Source organism: Zootoca vivipara, chromosome 8, assembly GCF_965207765.1.
Source record: "Zootoca vivipara chromosome 8, rZooViv2.hap1.1, whole genome shotgun sequence".
Lineage (NCBI taxonomy): Eukaryota > Metazoa > Chordata > Lepidosauria > Squamata > Lacertidae > Zootoca > Zootoca vivipara.
The window spans coordinates 65,783,886-65,800,048 of record NC_142591.1 but is presented as its reverse complement, the minus strand read 5'-3'; the positions used below and the strand labels follow the sequence as shown (position 1 = coordinate 65,800,048).

The 16,163-nt window shown below is 40.8% G+C and overlaps 1 protein-coding gene across 5 annotated transcripts in view; it reads right to left on the bottom strand.

Moving 5' to 3' along the window:
• Positions 1–595: 595 nt before the first annotated feature.
• The window catches only part of VPS13B (vacuolar protein sorting 13 homolog B), a 384,018-nt gene continuing 368,450 nt past the window's right edge, over positions 596–16,163 (bottom strand). For all 5 annotated transcript variants that reach the window (XM_035126124.3, XM_035126121.3, XM_035126123.3 and 2 more), the window contains exons 57-62: positions 14,805–14,981; positions 13,866–14,036; positions 7,579–7,755; positions 4,009–4,111; positions 3,195–3,444; positions 596–3,102 (exon numbers count right to left, since the gene is read on the bottom strand). In XM_035126124.3, the coding sequence (XP_034982015.3) occupies positions 2,854–3,102; positions 3,195–3,444; positions 4,009–4,111; positions 7,579–7,755; positions 13,866–14,036; positions 14,805–14,981 (1,127 nt within the window). In that variant the 3' untranslated portion in view covers positions 596–2,853. The remainder of the gene's footprint in view (positions 3,103–3,194; positions 3,445–4,008; positions 4,112–7,578; positions 7,756–13,865; positions 14,037–14,804; positions 14,982–16,163) is intronic.

Below are 16,163 nucleotides of genomic sequence, written 5' to 3'. Positions count from 1 at the left end.
ACTGTGAAATTAACTCTCTATTAGAAGAAATAAGGCCTGCTCAGGAGCACCAGGCCTAATGAGCACAGCAACTCTTCTCAGTAGGTCTTGCCTCTATGAGGCAGTTGAAGAGACTGAAAGTCCCACCTTTCCACAGCTGACTTAAGTCTCCTCCTCTCCCAGGTTTCTGGTCCTGGGAGCCCAGTGGGGAGGGGAGCTTGTTGCAGCAGGAGGGGGAGACAGTATGACTTCTTCACCAGGCTGACTCATCTCTGCCTCTTGGCCTTTCTCCTGATTCACAGCCTCTGCCTGCCCACTAAACCCTGTTACCTCTTCAGCTTCTGATACTGCCTCCCAGTCTTTTCCCCTTGAGAGGTTGCCCTGTTGGTGCCTCCCAGCATTCCTTTGTGTCTGCAGGAATTGGGCGACAGCAGGGAAGGTGTTTTTGGAGGAAGGTGCTAAAATGATATTTGAATAGTTCAGTTCACTCAATGTGATGGCAATGTGGTGGCTTGCCTGCCTGGCTCAGCTATCTGTGTGGGTCACAAAAATATAGAACTAAAATATGTTTTCCTTGAATAAATTTGTTCTAATATATGCAGTCAGCATGCAACACTGGCAATATAACTCTTTATTTCCCATAAAAGATTCAAGAATAAAATGTATACATTTTCAAAGGTAAACAATGACCAGTTTGACAAGTCAACATATGACATGTTAACAATGGCTGTGTTCACTTCACACTCATCGTGATCAATAAATAAGAAAAAAATGGCTTCCAGAAGTAACTCTTAGCAAAGTGGGTTACAAGAGAAGCATTTAAACCAAAATGTTCTTGTAGTTTGTACCAAGAATGCAAAGGAGATGTCAACAACAACAAAAATAGATCATTATTATGGTAGTGACTTGGTTTCATTTCAGTTCCTGTCTTGGGCATAGTTTTGAAGTATAGGAAGAATCTCCACAGAATAATGTTGAGTTCTTGCCCTGAGTGGTTGAGCCAGGAGTATCATTTGGAACAAAAGTTTTGAAGCAGAAACAGATAATAGCTAAGAACCCACATTAAATAGATTTTCCCAAACCTAAGACTGCTGATCCCATTGCAATCTGCTAATAGTTCTTATGGCAACAGTGATTTTTTTAAAATAAAAGAGGAAAACAGAATTTGAATTGCCTATAACAAAACTCATTCAAAACACTAGAATCCTAAATGTGCAAGGAGCACTCCAGAGACAATCAAATGGGAGCTCCTTTAGGGGTGTGAGAAGCCATCAAATCAGGCTGATAACATCCTGTAATGGATGTTGTAAATGTGATGTGACTCATAGCCCCAATATGGGATTGAGTCCCATCAGTCATACTTTTAATTGTTCTTTATGCAGTGGTTTAGATAAGGCTTCAAGTACTCAGTAACATATTTGTCTTTGTATTGGAAGAGGTGGGAAATGTGACTTCTCAAACACAACAGGAACAGCATTAGGAGCAGAACCCCAAACTACTGGAATTTAGTTTTATGGTTTAACAAATCCTTCCCAATTAAAGTGAGTTTTTCAGTGTAGAAAGTGGAGACAAAGATGATGAAAGGAATGATCTATTTGCTTCCAGATTGTTCAGTTCCTAGATCGTTTTAGTACAATATTAATCTATCTTCATTAAATTGTATCCACAGAGATATAGTAAAACTAACATTTGTTAGTTTTAAATCTCTATTTCTTAACCTTTAAATATTGGATTGGTAAGTTTGAGACCAAGAACAAAATAGTCAAATTACATAAACTATTTGAAGAGCACAGATATAGGCCTCAAGATTAGTAAAATGCATACAATTAGCATTTATGTTGAAATGTGTAACAAGACTGACAGAACAACTATAAACAGTATCCTTGGCAGTAAATCATACTACTTACAGTGGGACTGACCTCTGAGTAATGCAGCTTGGATTGGAGACTGAGTTTTGTCTAGTTTTTGTTTTTGTTTTGTTTTGGTACACTTGACTGAACACCACTCCTAAAATTGATACGATGCATATTACTGGTCCCACAATAATAGATGATGTACCTTGCATAATTATGTATTGCCCAACAATCCACAACATCATATACATTCAAAAGTCTTAAGAAAAATCTGCTGGGGAATAAGATTACTACAGACAGGAAGTTTCAAAAATAAATTAATGCCGTAGTTACCATTTTGCTCTCCAAACTACACAAAGGCACTAGTTTATATTAAGGACTAAAGTCCTGCAGAATTTCAGTCAAATAAAGAAGGCTATTATAAGGTTAGAGCAGTGCTAAAACCCAGCTGTCACTAGTAACTTAAAACAGCCACTTCAATGCTTTCAGTTGGAGTGGGAGGAAATGTTTTGCTATTGGATGGAAAACTTAGGGTAAAAGTTTCAGCCCTGAGCTAGTTTTTACAGCTGAGTTATAAACTCTGCTTATAATAGAAACTGGCAGACCCTAAAATAGGACACAGAGAACACGGATATTCTTTCTGGGACAAGAACACTGCAACATGCAGAGTTTTGCTTATCCTTGCCTGTCTGATTTCCAGTTAAAAAGAATAGACAATGTGTTCACTGTCATTCTATAGGGCTGCTACATTTCCCTTTACTAGAAAAGCTTAGCTTATTACAAGGTTTGCATCACTAATATTTCCTGAATTTTTGCCTCATGCACAGAAATCGAGAATCAACACATTTCATGTAGGCTGGGCAAAAAAATAAGACTATTGTGGGGTTGTTCGTTTTTAAGTGCTACTTTACTAAACCAGCCCACACACGTATTTGACACAATGTGAAATTAAAAGTTCACATTAGGCAACTGCATAGATGTTACTTTAAAAATTGAAAACAAGTCTTGCCACTGGGTGTTCTCAATTAAACCCCTTTCTCAAGGCTTTATTTTTTACCATAGTAAATTTACTGATGAATACTTGGGCAAAAACAGGATCAACAAGGTACTGGTAAGTCTTAACTGTTGTAGGAATGGGTTCAGCAGCTACCACCTGTGCTGTGGTTTGTGTAGATAAAGTGCTGGGAACAAAGTGATAGGATGATTTTGTGATGTAGTCCAAAAGTCTGTTGTACTGCTGTTCAGACAATCTCTCTCTTACTCCATCTGCCTAAAATGAGACAACACAGATTTATTGAAATGTACAGCATTCATGTGGCAAATTTAAATAAAGGCTACAAATCGGTGTTTAGGAAGCTTTACCTCCAAATCAGAAGGGACTCTTTGCTGCTTGAGTTGCACCTTCAGCAAGTTGCTTTGTTCACTGTCTTGTAGACATTCAATTTCTGTCACTGGAAATGCCTGTTGCTGTGTGTCTTCACTGACACTAACCACAAACAGCACCTCTGAGGTAAGCAGCAAACATCCTTCATATTCTTGGCCTGATCCACTCACAATTACCACATCCAAGGCCATGTGGGCCTCTGGTCTCCCTAGAGACTGAAGCATTTTCCTGTTAAAAGAATAATTCAAGATTAGGAACCTGTGCTCAAAGGATACGGTCAATTGCATCGTTTCTCAGTGAAGCTGCCATTAAAAAATATATATAAAGAATCACAGCAAGCTGGAAGGATACTAAGCACCACAGTTTTTGCAAATCCCATTTCAGTTTTAAATCAAAAGGATGTCATGCTTATTTTGTAACATTATAAAAACTCCTTAATCATCTGCAGCAAAGCTGACCTAATCGATGCTCATAATTGCATTCTCTTTTTCCAACTCATTTCTTTTCCCTGTGGAGAATCCACCCCAAGAAGCTGGAACCAAACACAGAGCAGAAACCAGCAGCTATTTCTGGAAATGTGCAGAACTTGGGTCCACTGCAAAGGCAACTAAGTAAAAGCTTAGATAAACAAACACAGAGTAGCATCGGAGTTACAAAGCTCAAATGAGATCATCCGCTTATCATTTGCAAAATGGGCCTCTGTGCAGTAACTCTGCTTAGCCTGTTAACAGGCCAAAATCTATTAATCAACAATGTGGACAGAAAAATGAGCAAGTGTCTCAATAATTTTACCAGACGTATTTGACGTGGCTGTTTGGTGCCTGCTCAGCATGTTGATCGCTTGGAGGATAACGCTGTTTGGGATGCTGAGAAAGTCCAGCTCCATGCAAAATACCTGTGGTAAGAGAAGTTAAGATTTTTACTAGTTGTTTTTTCAGAAAACAGGAACATGCTGTAGTGATGTCATCTTCTTAGAGTAGTCCATAAAACAGTGCAGATCCAAAGTGATGTCACATCTTTGGACACTCTAGCGGAGATAATTCATTCAACATTAGAATACAATAATCATGCACTTAACCCTGGTGGATTTTAGCATTAGCTAGAAATAAACAAAAGACAGAATGTCAGTCACATACGAGCAATTAGGGGAAACATAATGCTCTTGAGAGCCATCAGTCCAGAATGGGACTGAAAACGTCATTTAACAATGTATGCATAAAAAGTCAAGGCCACTGTTAACTTTCTTGCTTCATATTCAGATTCTTCCATGTATATGTCATGATTAGTAAACATTAGAAGGCAAGCTTGCCATAGATACCGCATTTCAATAGAGGTTACTTAATCCAGCTGTTAAACATGGATCCCAAACGTTTATGGGCTCTCCTGGGGCATCCAAAATATGAGGAGTGTTTCATTGTGCCAAGGTAGAGCTCTGCGGAGCAGCTTCTTTTCCTGTTTGTTCTGAGCAGAACTGCCAGAGCTAAGGGGTGACCTGGCATGTGCGGTTTCTGATGGCTTGTAAATTTTTATAAATGAAGGCATGGTCATTAGATGGAGAATTAGCGGGGTGTAAAAACTTCACAGATATAATAAAAGTTTTACAAGACTGATCGAAGCTAGGCTAAGCCTGGTGCAGCAATGAACTGAGCGCTAAGATGTAAGCATTTGGGGAGGAGAGGCAGGGATGACTTGGACAAGTCAAGTAACTCCATGGCAAAGCAGAGATTTTTGCACTGGGGTCTAAGCAACTCAAGAGTCCATTTAATAAAGCTAATAACTAATGCCCAGATTAAGTAATGCACTGGTTATGCTGGGCGAGGGGGATGGTATAGCTTAATATTTAACTGCTTATGGCAATGCTTAAAAGAGGCATTCCAGTTGTAACAATTAGCTGATTGAGGTTTTACAGTGTTATGCGAATGAAAATGTCATTTGCAGTGGAGAAAGAAAGAACATGTGTTGACTTCTGTGTGGTCTCCCATCCTCTCATTCTCTTTATTGGGCATAATCCCATTTCCAGTCTAGATGGGATCAGGGTACTCAACCATGCAGTACCATCTATTATGATCTGGAGCCACTTGTGTATCCTCTCCTAGCACTATTGTTCAATGGATATAGAAAGTAAAATATGTTACAGACACTGGCTAGCATCTCCCCCAATAAAGGAACTCACTCTGCATTTGTGCTTTCTGGACAGCAGCCACCGTGTGTGTGTGTGTGTGTGTGTGTGGCCACTCTGCAAAAGCAGGGAAGGGTGAATCCTACCTCCCTTAAAGTAACTCTCTGGATCCAAGCCACTGTTTGCATCTTTTTTGCATCTTATTTTGGGTTGTTTACCATTTGCTAACATTTTAAAAATAATACATGGGAAGCCTATTACGCACAGCATCTCCCAGCTTTGTACTGCTTCCTTGTGGGTGTCAAAAGAATTGAACTTACCTATATTTTTATTTTCTATGCCACCCCCCCCCCCCATCCCACAAAGGCTTAGTTTTCACTAAAATCAAGCTATCCCAAGCTTATATCGTCATGATAATTGCCCAGCAGTCTAAAGACAAGTACAAATACACAGAGGCAATAGTTGCATCCAAATCACACCCAAGCCTTTCCTGATGGTCTCCCATCCTCGAGGAGATGCTTTTATTGGGGGGGGGGTGTCACAGGAGGGTGGTGGTTGGGTCCAGAACGTCCCATTCCACAGGCATAACTGCTGGACACAAACACAAATTTATTTTTTGCAAATAAATGGAGCCCATGAGCCTTTCATTTTAGGTCTTTTACAGGCATGGTTGTTACCTCAAAATGTTTGAAAGAGCATTGGAGAGCCTAACAGAGAGACTTTGCGGTCAGACTTTCGACAACCTTTTGGGCGAAAAATGATGTCCACAGATTTAGTTAATGGAAATCTAAAAGCTTCAGTGGGGCTTTCCCAGTGTAAGTGGTCAGTGACTCATCTTTTATGAAGGGAAACCTTGAGCCCATTAAAGAAAAAAGGGACTTTCACATTATATGAGTAAAAAGTAAAGTGTTTGCAAGTCCTTAGATTTTTTTGATTTAACAATTAATGGAACAACTGTACCTGTGGAGTTGTGCTGGAGTAAGTGGTTAACATGCTACAGCAGGACTCACGTTATCTTTGGCAGTTATTCTCCACTCTCCCCTCTTGATCAGAAACAGCAGGAAGCATCCTCGCTCAGTTTGGTAAATGGAAGCTTTGCACAATGCAGGAGAGCAGATCTAACTGCCAGCATAAGAATTGCCAGGCAGAGTCTGAGCAATGTAGCCATACTTACCTTGAATCATAGAATTTTAGAGTTGGAAGGACCCCGAGGACCATCTAATCCAACTCCCTGCAATGCAGGAATATGCAGCTATCCCATACAAGGATTGAACCTGCAACCTCGGCATTGTCAGCACCATGAACTAACCAACTGAGCTATCCAGAAATGTGTGTGTGTGTGTAGGGGTTGTCCTCCCGTTAGCTCACAGCATATAATATCACACTATTCTGCCTTGGCGAGACCACACCTGGAATACTGTGTCCAATTCGGGGCACCACAATTTAAGAAAGAGATTGACAAGCTGGAACGTGCAAAGGAGGGCAACCAAGATCACAAAGGGTCTGGAAACAATCCCATGAGGATTACAGTTGAGGGATTTGGGTATGTTTAGTCTGGTAAAGAGACAGAGAGGAGATATGATAGCCATCTTTGAATATTTCAAGGGCTGTTACACATGGAGGATGGAGCAAGCTTGTTTTCTCCTCTGAAATGTAGGACCCAAACCCTTAGCTTCAAGTGACAAGAAACCAGAGTCTGACTTAAAATCGAGAAGAACTTTTTGAAAGTAAGAGCTGTTTGATAGTGGAACAGACTCCCAAGAGAGGTAGTGGACTCTCCTTCCTTGGAGGTTGGATGGCCATCTGTCCCGCATTGTAGGGGATAGGACTAGATGACTGTGTCTTCTCCAAATCTATGATTCTATGAAAACATACTGTTTTAAATCTGCAGGAACACAATATGCTACAATTAAAACAAAATTTGAAAACTGACAATGACCTTGTGATTTAGGGTGTTGCCAGCTTCCTTGGCTAGAATGATTCATAGGACCCGTTTCAAAATAGCCCCCTGGACATTAAACTTTATACATATATTTATCCTCAATTGATCAAAAAGGCAATTATGCGGCTATACAACCCATTATCACTATAATATAAGGATGATGACATGGGGACTTGGGGGTTTGTTGTAATCTCTTCTCTTTTGTGTGTATTTATTATACCAATAAAAACCTATTATGGGGGGGGGGGAACTGGCAATGAATAAAGAACACAAATAGTTTCACAGATTCATTGAAACCTACCATAGCCGGTCTGTGATACTAGCTCAGCTGCTCCCCCAATGGGTTTAGCGAGAACTCCCATGATTCCCTTCCCCACACCAGAGATAACACCTTTGGCCTTGAGTCCAGCTGAACCCTGGGCCTCTGACGTTTTTTGGAAGTTCTGCATTGGCTGGTCTACAATACCGGCAATCGCACCTGTAACGAGAGTATGACAGAAGGATAAACTCCTAGAACAAGAATAAATATTAACAGAGAATACTGGACTGAGAATCTGAGTATCGCCTGCTTAATACAGCAATAAGGAATACCAATTAACCTGAGGAATACACTGAATTCAGTTCTCCTCCGCTTGTCCCTTCTTGTGTTTCTCTTTTTCATATAAACATTTACATTGGCCTGGTTCATACTTCATGCGAAGCCAAACCCTGGCGCAACATAAATGTGTGGGCTTCCAGAGAGGAGCTTACACAATTTGCTCCTTCCCAGCCCTTTCTCCCTGCTACGCTGTGCGGAGCTGAGCCAAGGTTTGGCTGAGCATGTTGTCCAGACCTGGGCTCCTGGTTAAGCTCTTTCCAACTAACCATGCGCTATAACTAAGAAGAAACTCCTGGAAGCTAGTATGTTCTCACTAAGCTGAGGTTTGTGCAAACCAGGCCACTTGGTGGCTTCATAATGCATTTATTCTTGGTGTTTTCTTTCCAAGTGCATTTGTTGACTGGAAAGGATTTAGGATACTGTTTATATATATGTATTTTAGATTGGAATAAATGTCTGCTAACATTCAAGAGTTTTTTAGCTGCTATGGAAATGAGATTTTCACCTAAGCCTAAGATGGACTTCATAAGAAAAAAAGACCTGCATTCCATATATCATTTTAATATCCCCTTCTATTGCCAGCAATGCTCATAAACTAATGCAACCTCTGATATATTACCAAGCTTAGTAGAATTAGGCTTTGAGACTTTTTGTTACTATCTTTGTGAACACAACCATATTTTACTTTAATGTACATGGGTCAAACTTTTACAAGTGCCTTAATGACCCCTCCGGCTTTTAGTATCAACAGAGGACTGCAGTTTAAATCTTCTTAAATGTAAACAGGTACGTAAGGTGGGATCTCTCTTTGATCTCGAGTTTACTCAAGCCACTTACCACAGAGATGTCTCTAGTTGTTGTAACTTTGATGGATAAGCTATTTGGAACTCACTAAAAGGACAATGATTGAACAAAGTGACAAGGTGTTACGTGACAACAATTTGAAGCTTAGCTGCCTGAGCAATAGGCCACGGTTGTTCAGCACAGAGGAAATCACTGGGTAAAGTCTTTAGACCTCTTTGTACAAACAGAGAGATCAAACAGCTGCCCTGGAAGGGACATCTATTTGGTTCCATGTGGACAACAAAAATGGGCACCTTGATCAATTGCAGTTCACTATGTGCACATGAAATCAAACGTAACTGTTCAGCAATTTTGGCTGCCCCCCAAAACACAGAATGGTGAAGGTGGGTGAAGTTCCCTGATGTGTACGGGAGTACAGCAGGGGCCATCAGTGTTTCACGACATGCAGCCATCATGCAACGTGTAGTTTGTCCCTCGTTGCTTTCCATTTTTTTGAGGAAAGAATCTTGCTTTTCAGTTAATCCAGTCTCATTAAAATGTTGTTGTTCCTGATGGCCACTAGCTTGGATGGCTTTAAAAGAGGATTAGACAAATTCGTGGAGGAGGAGAGGGCTCTTGATGGCTACTAGTCAATATGGTTTATGTTCTGCAATGCTTCTTAATATTTCTCATTGTGGTGCTTTGCATTCAAATTATAGCTGTACTGGGACTTTTTGAGACCCTTTAGGAAAACCTGTTTATGACATCGGATAAGCCAGTGGAAGCTAGAAGAGTCATGACATATCACAACCTACCACCCTATCAAGAGACAGAGCAGAGATTGCAAGAATGACACTAATGGCCTGGTGTGCTGATGGGCCCATTGAACTATACAAGCATGCTGGATTGCATAGCAAACTATGAAATTTGATGCTCCGTGAACAACTGTGGCCTGCTAATCTCTCACTTGTAAGATACAATCTGGGCACTTGCTTGTTCACATTACAATGCACGTGCATATATTTATTTGGGTGGTTAATTTCTTCTGTGACTAAGAACAGTGGGCATTATTTCAGCAATAAAGAATTTGTAAACAGAATCAGAGAGACGGGTTAAGTTCCTCGTTCTGTGTAAGTAAAACAGTACAGGCAACTGCAGTCTAAGCCAAATTATAAACTAAAGTTTGCCGTCCATATCTTGAGTAAAGGCAGCAACAAAGAAAAAGAAGCAGTCTGGTATTCTTAAATATAACAGCAATAACTTCAGATTTCCAGCACAATGTCTAACCTTGGAAAAACAGGGGTTCTACTGTTCCAATTCAACTCAATTACTGGCTGAGGTTGCCTTTAGAACTCGTATAACCCCTGTTTAAAAACAGCTGCACTGGCTGCTAGTCCCTTACTGGGCCAAAATTCAAGGAGCAGACACTAGTGTTTAAAGTCCTAAACAATTTAGGTCCCAAATATCTGGGAGACCACCTGCTACCCTAAAGACCCTCTTGGATATTAAGATCAGCTGAGGGGCTCTTTTGTTAGTTCCACTGCCCTAAGAAGTTTTGGGTGGTCATGGCCCAGGAGAGGGCATTCTTTGTGGCAGCTCCTAAATTGTGCAACTCTTTTGTCAAAGCCTGGTACAGTATCTTCACCATAAAGCTTTTGGCAAATGCTGAAGATGTACCAGTTTATCCTGGCCTTTGACACCTGAGATGTGTTTTCAGGGCTCACCCTGTGACTGTGTTTTAATTGAAATTAAAAAATAAATAAAGAAATTGTCCAGTAGCACCTTATAGACCAACTAAGTTTGTTCTGGCATAAGCTTTCGTGTGCAGTTTTTAAGAAGCACTGAAGAAGTGTGCATGCACACGAAAGCTTATACCAGAACAAACTTAGTTGGTTTATAAGGTGCTACTGGACAATTTTTAAAATATTTTTTAAATTCCAACTGCATCAGACCAACATTGCTACCTACCTGTGTTTTAATTGTTTTTAATATTGACTCTTAAATTTTAGCAACCCACCCTAAGACTTGCTGGTGTAGGGTTAATAATAGCAATAGCAATAGCAGCAGCAGCAGCAGCAGCAGCAACAACAACAACAACTGTCACTTCCACAACCCAAGTCAAGAGTGGAAACCTTTAGAGAAAGATAAATTAAGTAGGTCTTATATATGCTTAAGCTAAGAGCAATTTGCTGATGCCATGACTTCTAACACACTGTGGACTTTACTATCTTCCAAAAAAATTAGAATAACTGCTGAGGAACATTTCTGCAGAGTTATATGGTGGTGTAGATTCCAGTAGCCCGAGTAAGTGGTAGACACTCCAGATGTGTATTAAGAACACTCCACAATTTGTCTATTGCAGTTTCCTTCCTATCATAGCTAAAACATAAAACGATGCTTCTTAAAAACTGACACCCTTAAAATAAACTGTTGTGAGGACAACTTAGCAGGACAATGTGACAGATCTTAAATTGCTTCAGTTCATTTTAGTGGAGATCTTTGTTGATTCTGCTCTTCAGTATTTCAGATCCTAACTACTGTAGGTATACTTCTTTTATATCTGCATTCCCCACTCTTAGGAAATCTGCTTTCTACTGCATGGACATTTTTATTAATAGACTGATATTTTCCACCTGAAGGAAATGGCACTCACCTGCTGTTAGGAGGGATTTTTTTAAAAGTCTTGTTGCATCATCCTGCATTTTTCAAAGCCCTTGTTATGTCATGCTATGAAATAATTTCCAGCAGCCCTAACCTAATTTCCAACATTTCACCAATTCCTTGGCAATACATTAAAAGAAATATGAATCTACCACTGAAGCCGGCAGCTCTGTGTTGAATCTCTCTCTCTATAATAGCTACTTAAACTTACTTTGTGTCCAGATGCTACCCATTTGCCTTGAAACATGATACTGTAGTCTAATCTTCTCCAACCTGGTGCCCTCTGGATAGTCTGGACTACAATTCCCAGCAGAGCCAATGGCCAGGGAACATGGGACTTGGCTACAATAACACCAAAAGGTACCAGGCTGGGGCAGGCTAATGATTTCTTCAATTGTTTTTATGCAAGCTGCTTTGAGGGCTTTCCCTAAAAGGTACCCTAGAAGTAAATAAATATTGTTGGTGTGGACAGTGAAATACACGGCACAACAATGTCAGAAAGGAGCTAAATTGTAGTACAGGTTACTGGAAAGAAGCACTGAGAGCTTGAGATGGTGCAGCTGTTCTTTATGACAGCCTGATGGTTTCTTATGTAAAGTTCTGCTGTATAGCAACTGAAAATTTTAAAAGAGAGTATTTTTTAAGCTAGCCTCTAAATTACTAAGCCTGCTGATTTCCAAGCATTTTGATCTTTTAGGGTGATACATACTCCCAAGTATGCACAAAACCATTTTACCAAGCAATATAAATTGTGTTCTTTTGCTAGTTTAAGAAATGGATGCATGCATGCTCTGCAACGCACATGCTTCTAAACAGTTCAGTTTTAAATCCTACTTTCATTTCACAAATTACTATGAAGTGGTTAATTTTTAAACTTGCAAGTAATAGTTTAAAACACCCATGGTGATCTTCTCCCCTAGCTAAGCCTTTTGGCCGGAGTTTTCATATTATTATACAACGTTGATGTGATGTAACTGTTTCTGCTGCAGAAATATTTTTCGTCAACATTTACTTGACATTTGAACTATACCCAAATGTTTTTCAAACAAAAACAAGCATCTAAGTTATCTATGATGCAAAGGAAATAACCAGTCTGAAAGGTTTTCCTGTAGCTCATTAAAAGGAAACACTGGAATGATCATGTCTTTGTATCTATATTGTTTACGTGATGACATTCATTCCCCCAGCATCTTTTGCCACATCTAAATTAAAGGATAACTGTACTTCTAAATACCCACAATTACCATTAACAATAAAAATGTATTCCCTTTCAGCCACTATTTTAAATGCAGCTGGCTTTTGCTTGTTTTTTAAATGTGCATTAAACTCCCTTCTCATGTAACAGGGTCATCAGAAAATGTTTTGTAACCTGTCTAGCTGCAATGGAACAGAACACTGAATCTAATATTTAATGCTGGATTAAAGAGCAGGATAACCTGTTCAGTCGGGAACTCGAGACTGCAGCAGTTCCTCATCAGGATATATATGGCCAGGGATTTATCCCCAAGCTGTATACACTGGCTAACCACAGGTGGGGAGCTAGAACATACCAATCTGAATTCGCAAGACAATGAATTTGCAACACTGATAGCAAAGGCAGGCCTTGTTGCAAAACCTCACTTCCACAGAAGGTTCCAGGTCAGACTTTATCTGAACCACTGTTTCTCATGAAATTGCTTACTTCTTCTGAATTTAATCTACCCTGTGATGCTCAGCCTCCAACTATCTGTTCCACAGGTAAGACAACTTTCATATGCAACAGATTACAGACTGCTGCTTTATGTGAAACACTAACTCAACACTGGCATAACAAGAGGACCGGAACAGGGAACCCTGGTCTCCTCCTGTAAGTAAAGCTGCACACAAATAAACAAAGCAGCTCATATCCCTGAGCTTCCTTTCTGTTTGAGGATATAGGCCAGTGAGAGCTTTTTGCTGAAGACAATCTACCTACCTACCCCCTGATTAGGAGGAAGGCTCCATCTTCTTCAGAATTATAACTTTCACTGAGACATCACAAGCACCAGCAGCAGCTACCCCACAGTTTGAGAACTCAGCTTGTTGCTACCCCATAATAGATGGACCTTCTGCCTTTGCCTTGTCAGCATTGCCTGGATTTCTTCCCTAGACCCCATGCCCTTCACTTGACAGTTGGCTGGATCTGACATAAGCCTTCATTTCAACAGTCTTTGGTCTGCATGAATGTGGAGAACAAAACCTAAGAACATACCAGTCAGTTTCTGCTAAGGGAAAAAAGCAGCAAAGCTAACTGCAGCTGAGGAAGTGTGCTTTGCTCAGTGCAGTCTGCTCTCTTCCTACCCTCGCCTCCAACAGCTACGCACCTATTGCCCCATGAGACCAAATATACTGTAAAAGCCTGTCTCTTGTCTTTCAACCCACAATAATTTGGTGGTGGGGGAGGTGGGAGGGGGACACTATCCCCAAATGAACATCCTAAAAATGAGGAAAATATTTTTTGTAACTATTTTTGGAGCCCAACCTCCCAAAGACTGGGTATAGTGATCATGAAATCATACAACCATTACCTAGAAGGCTGATGCCCAACCGAGAGAGGCCTTGTCTCAGTCCTTCTCCCAGATTCTCAGGGAGTTGCCTTCTCCATTCTTCTTGCCGGTTGTAATGCTCCTCATCCAGGGACAGCCGATCCATATTCCGAGCAAGGCTTGTTGCCAGGTTTGTAATTGATGTCAGTGTGCCTAAGTGCAAACAGATTAGAAAGTCAAATCAACAAATTGCTGAAACAATGGCATTTTGTCCATTCAATCAAGGAACAAAATCTATACAGTATTTCTGTTAAAGATCAATAATGCATTTTATTGGTGTACGGTGCAGGTTTTACCACAGCCCCTTCAGTCTTCCTTCTTATGAGGTCTGGCATAACTGTAACCCACCAAGCTTTCTAGCAATAATTGCTCAGCTAATCTAATGCCACACAGATACAGAAAAATGAGTCCACATAGGGACCTTTTATACTGTTCTGCAATGCTGGAAGAGCAACAGTTCTTGCTCTGAATCCTCTGCATTTTGCAGCTGGGTTTTGAAGCCACAAGATGGCACTATGTCTGTGTCCAAGCCCAGGAAAATCCAGATGTACGCTTGCTCCAAAAACATGTTCAGAAATACTTCGCGATGGTGCCTACCTTTCTTCTTAAAAAGGCTACATATGATGAGGCAATGTGGTGTAGGATTTCCAAGGTACGGCAAAAGTACTGAACTTCTTTAACATCTCCGTTCAGTTGCTGCATGACAAAGTGGCCATGCGGGAAAGCTTAAACCGCGAGTGTTTCTAGGATAATGTTAAAGGGAACTGCTTGCTTTAAAAACACAGAGGGTTGGTGAGGTTTGTTACCCTCCCAGCATTTTGCTGAAACCCAACAAGCTAGAACTAAGATGAGGACGGTAAATCTGAGAGCTTCAGCGCTGTCTTTGAAAACCCTTAGGAAAAAAAGCAGCAGGGTATCTACCTTTGGAAATGTGTTTTACAAATGATGATGTTCCTCTGGATACTCCGCTAACAAAGGCTCCAGGACCACGGGTTAGCCCTTCGTATGGGAGCCTGAAGAAATCGGCGATTCCATTCCCTATGCTTCTTACCAAGCTGGCTGGGCTGCCAAGAATCTCCAGAGATCCAACAACCCATCCTACATAAGGAAAAAGGAGAGAGAGAGAGAAGGGGGGGGGGGAAGAGAGTTGATGCTCACTAAAACCACAGAAAAAGCAGTTTAACCAAAAAGGAAGGGAGGGGAACCCCCTCTACTCTCCCTCCCTCCCTCCCACTTTTACACAAAAATTTATCACATCACGAACTTCCTTTGAGAAAAACACGGGAAATAGCTCATCCACTACGGATTCAGCAATGGCAATCTTTCATGCTTTCTAAATCAAAGAAATCCCTTTGGCAAAAACACAAATAGCTTTAAAATGACTTCCTTCCATGAGCCTCCCGTATTTCTGCTAAAACTGCGTGTGGAGAGATGGATGCTGCATTCAAATAGCTCGAAGTAATAGGAGCAGAGGCTTATTTTGCTTAGAAGGCTTTACATCTTGTAAAGCAACTTTGTTATTTCACGTCCTCACAGTGAAAGAATCATGACAGCTAGTTTACAGTGATGCAGTGTACAGCCTTGGGGGAGTGTGAAGGTCAAACTGCTTGATGGGGTGTTGGGAAAGGGGATGCAGATTTTTGACAAGTGCACAAGGAATTATTTTAAACCACCCCAACAGCTCTGTGCTGATCACTTTCTTGCAGAGTCTAGTTATAGCCAGATAAATGGCTTTTTGCTCAGTGCAGTTGTGTAAACAGCAATGACATTTGCATGCTGATTATGTTACTCAGAAGAAGGATCCCTTATGAGTTCCCCACAAGGGGATGAGTATGGAGGATTCCTAGGATTTGGTTTCCTCCATAAAATTACAGTTGCTGGCAGGTAGCCTGAGGTCCAAGCACATTGTCCTTTGTTTGCTACAAGCTGTGCTGCTATGCTGCCTTGGAAGCCAGAAAGGAACTGTCAAAAGGGATTGTAAGGTCACACAACTGCTGGGTGTTTGCAGCACCCAACAGCATGGCCCCATGAGGCTACCTGGAAAGAGCCTGTGACATCAGAATATTACAGGAGTGGTCTCTGCCTGCAGGTTTGGTTATGCATTGGCTGTACAAGTAAAACAAAGACATTTAATCATGCTTCTAATGATCAACTGAGCTGCCAATTATAGTAGGTACTGGCAGAACAGACAGACAATTCCCCTTCCCACATCTGTACTTTTTGGTCAATGGTATGCCTCAGTAACGTACTTCTGTAACAAATCATAATGTGAGAGGGATT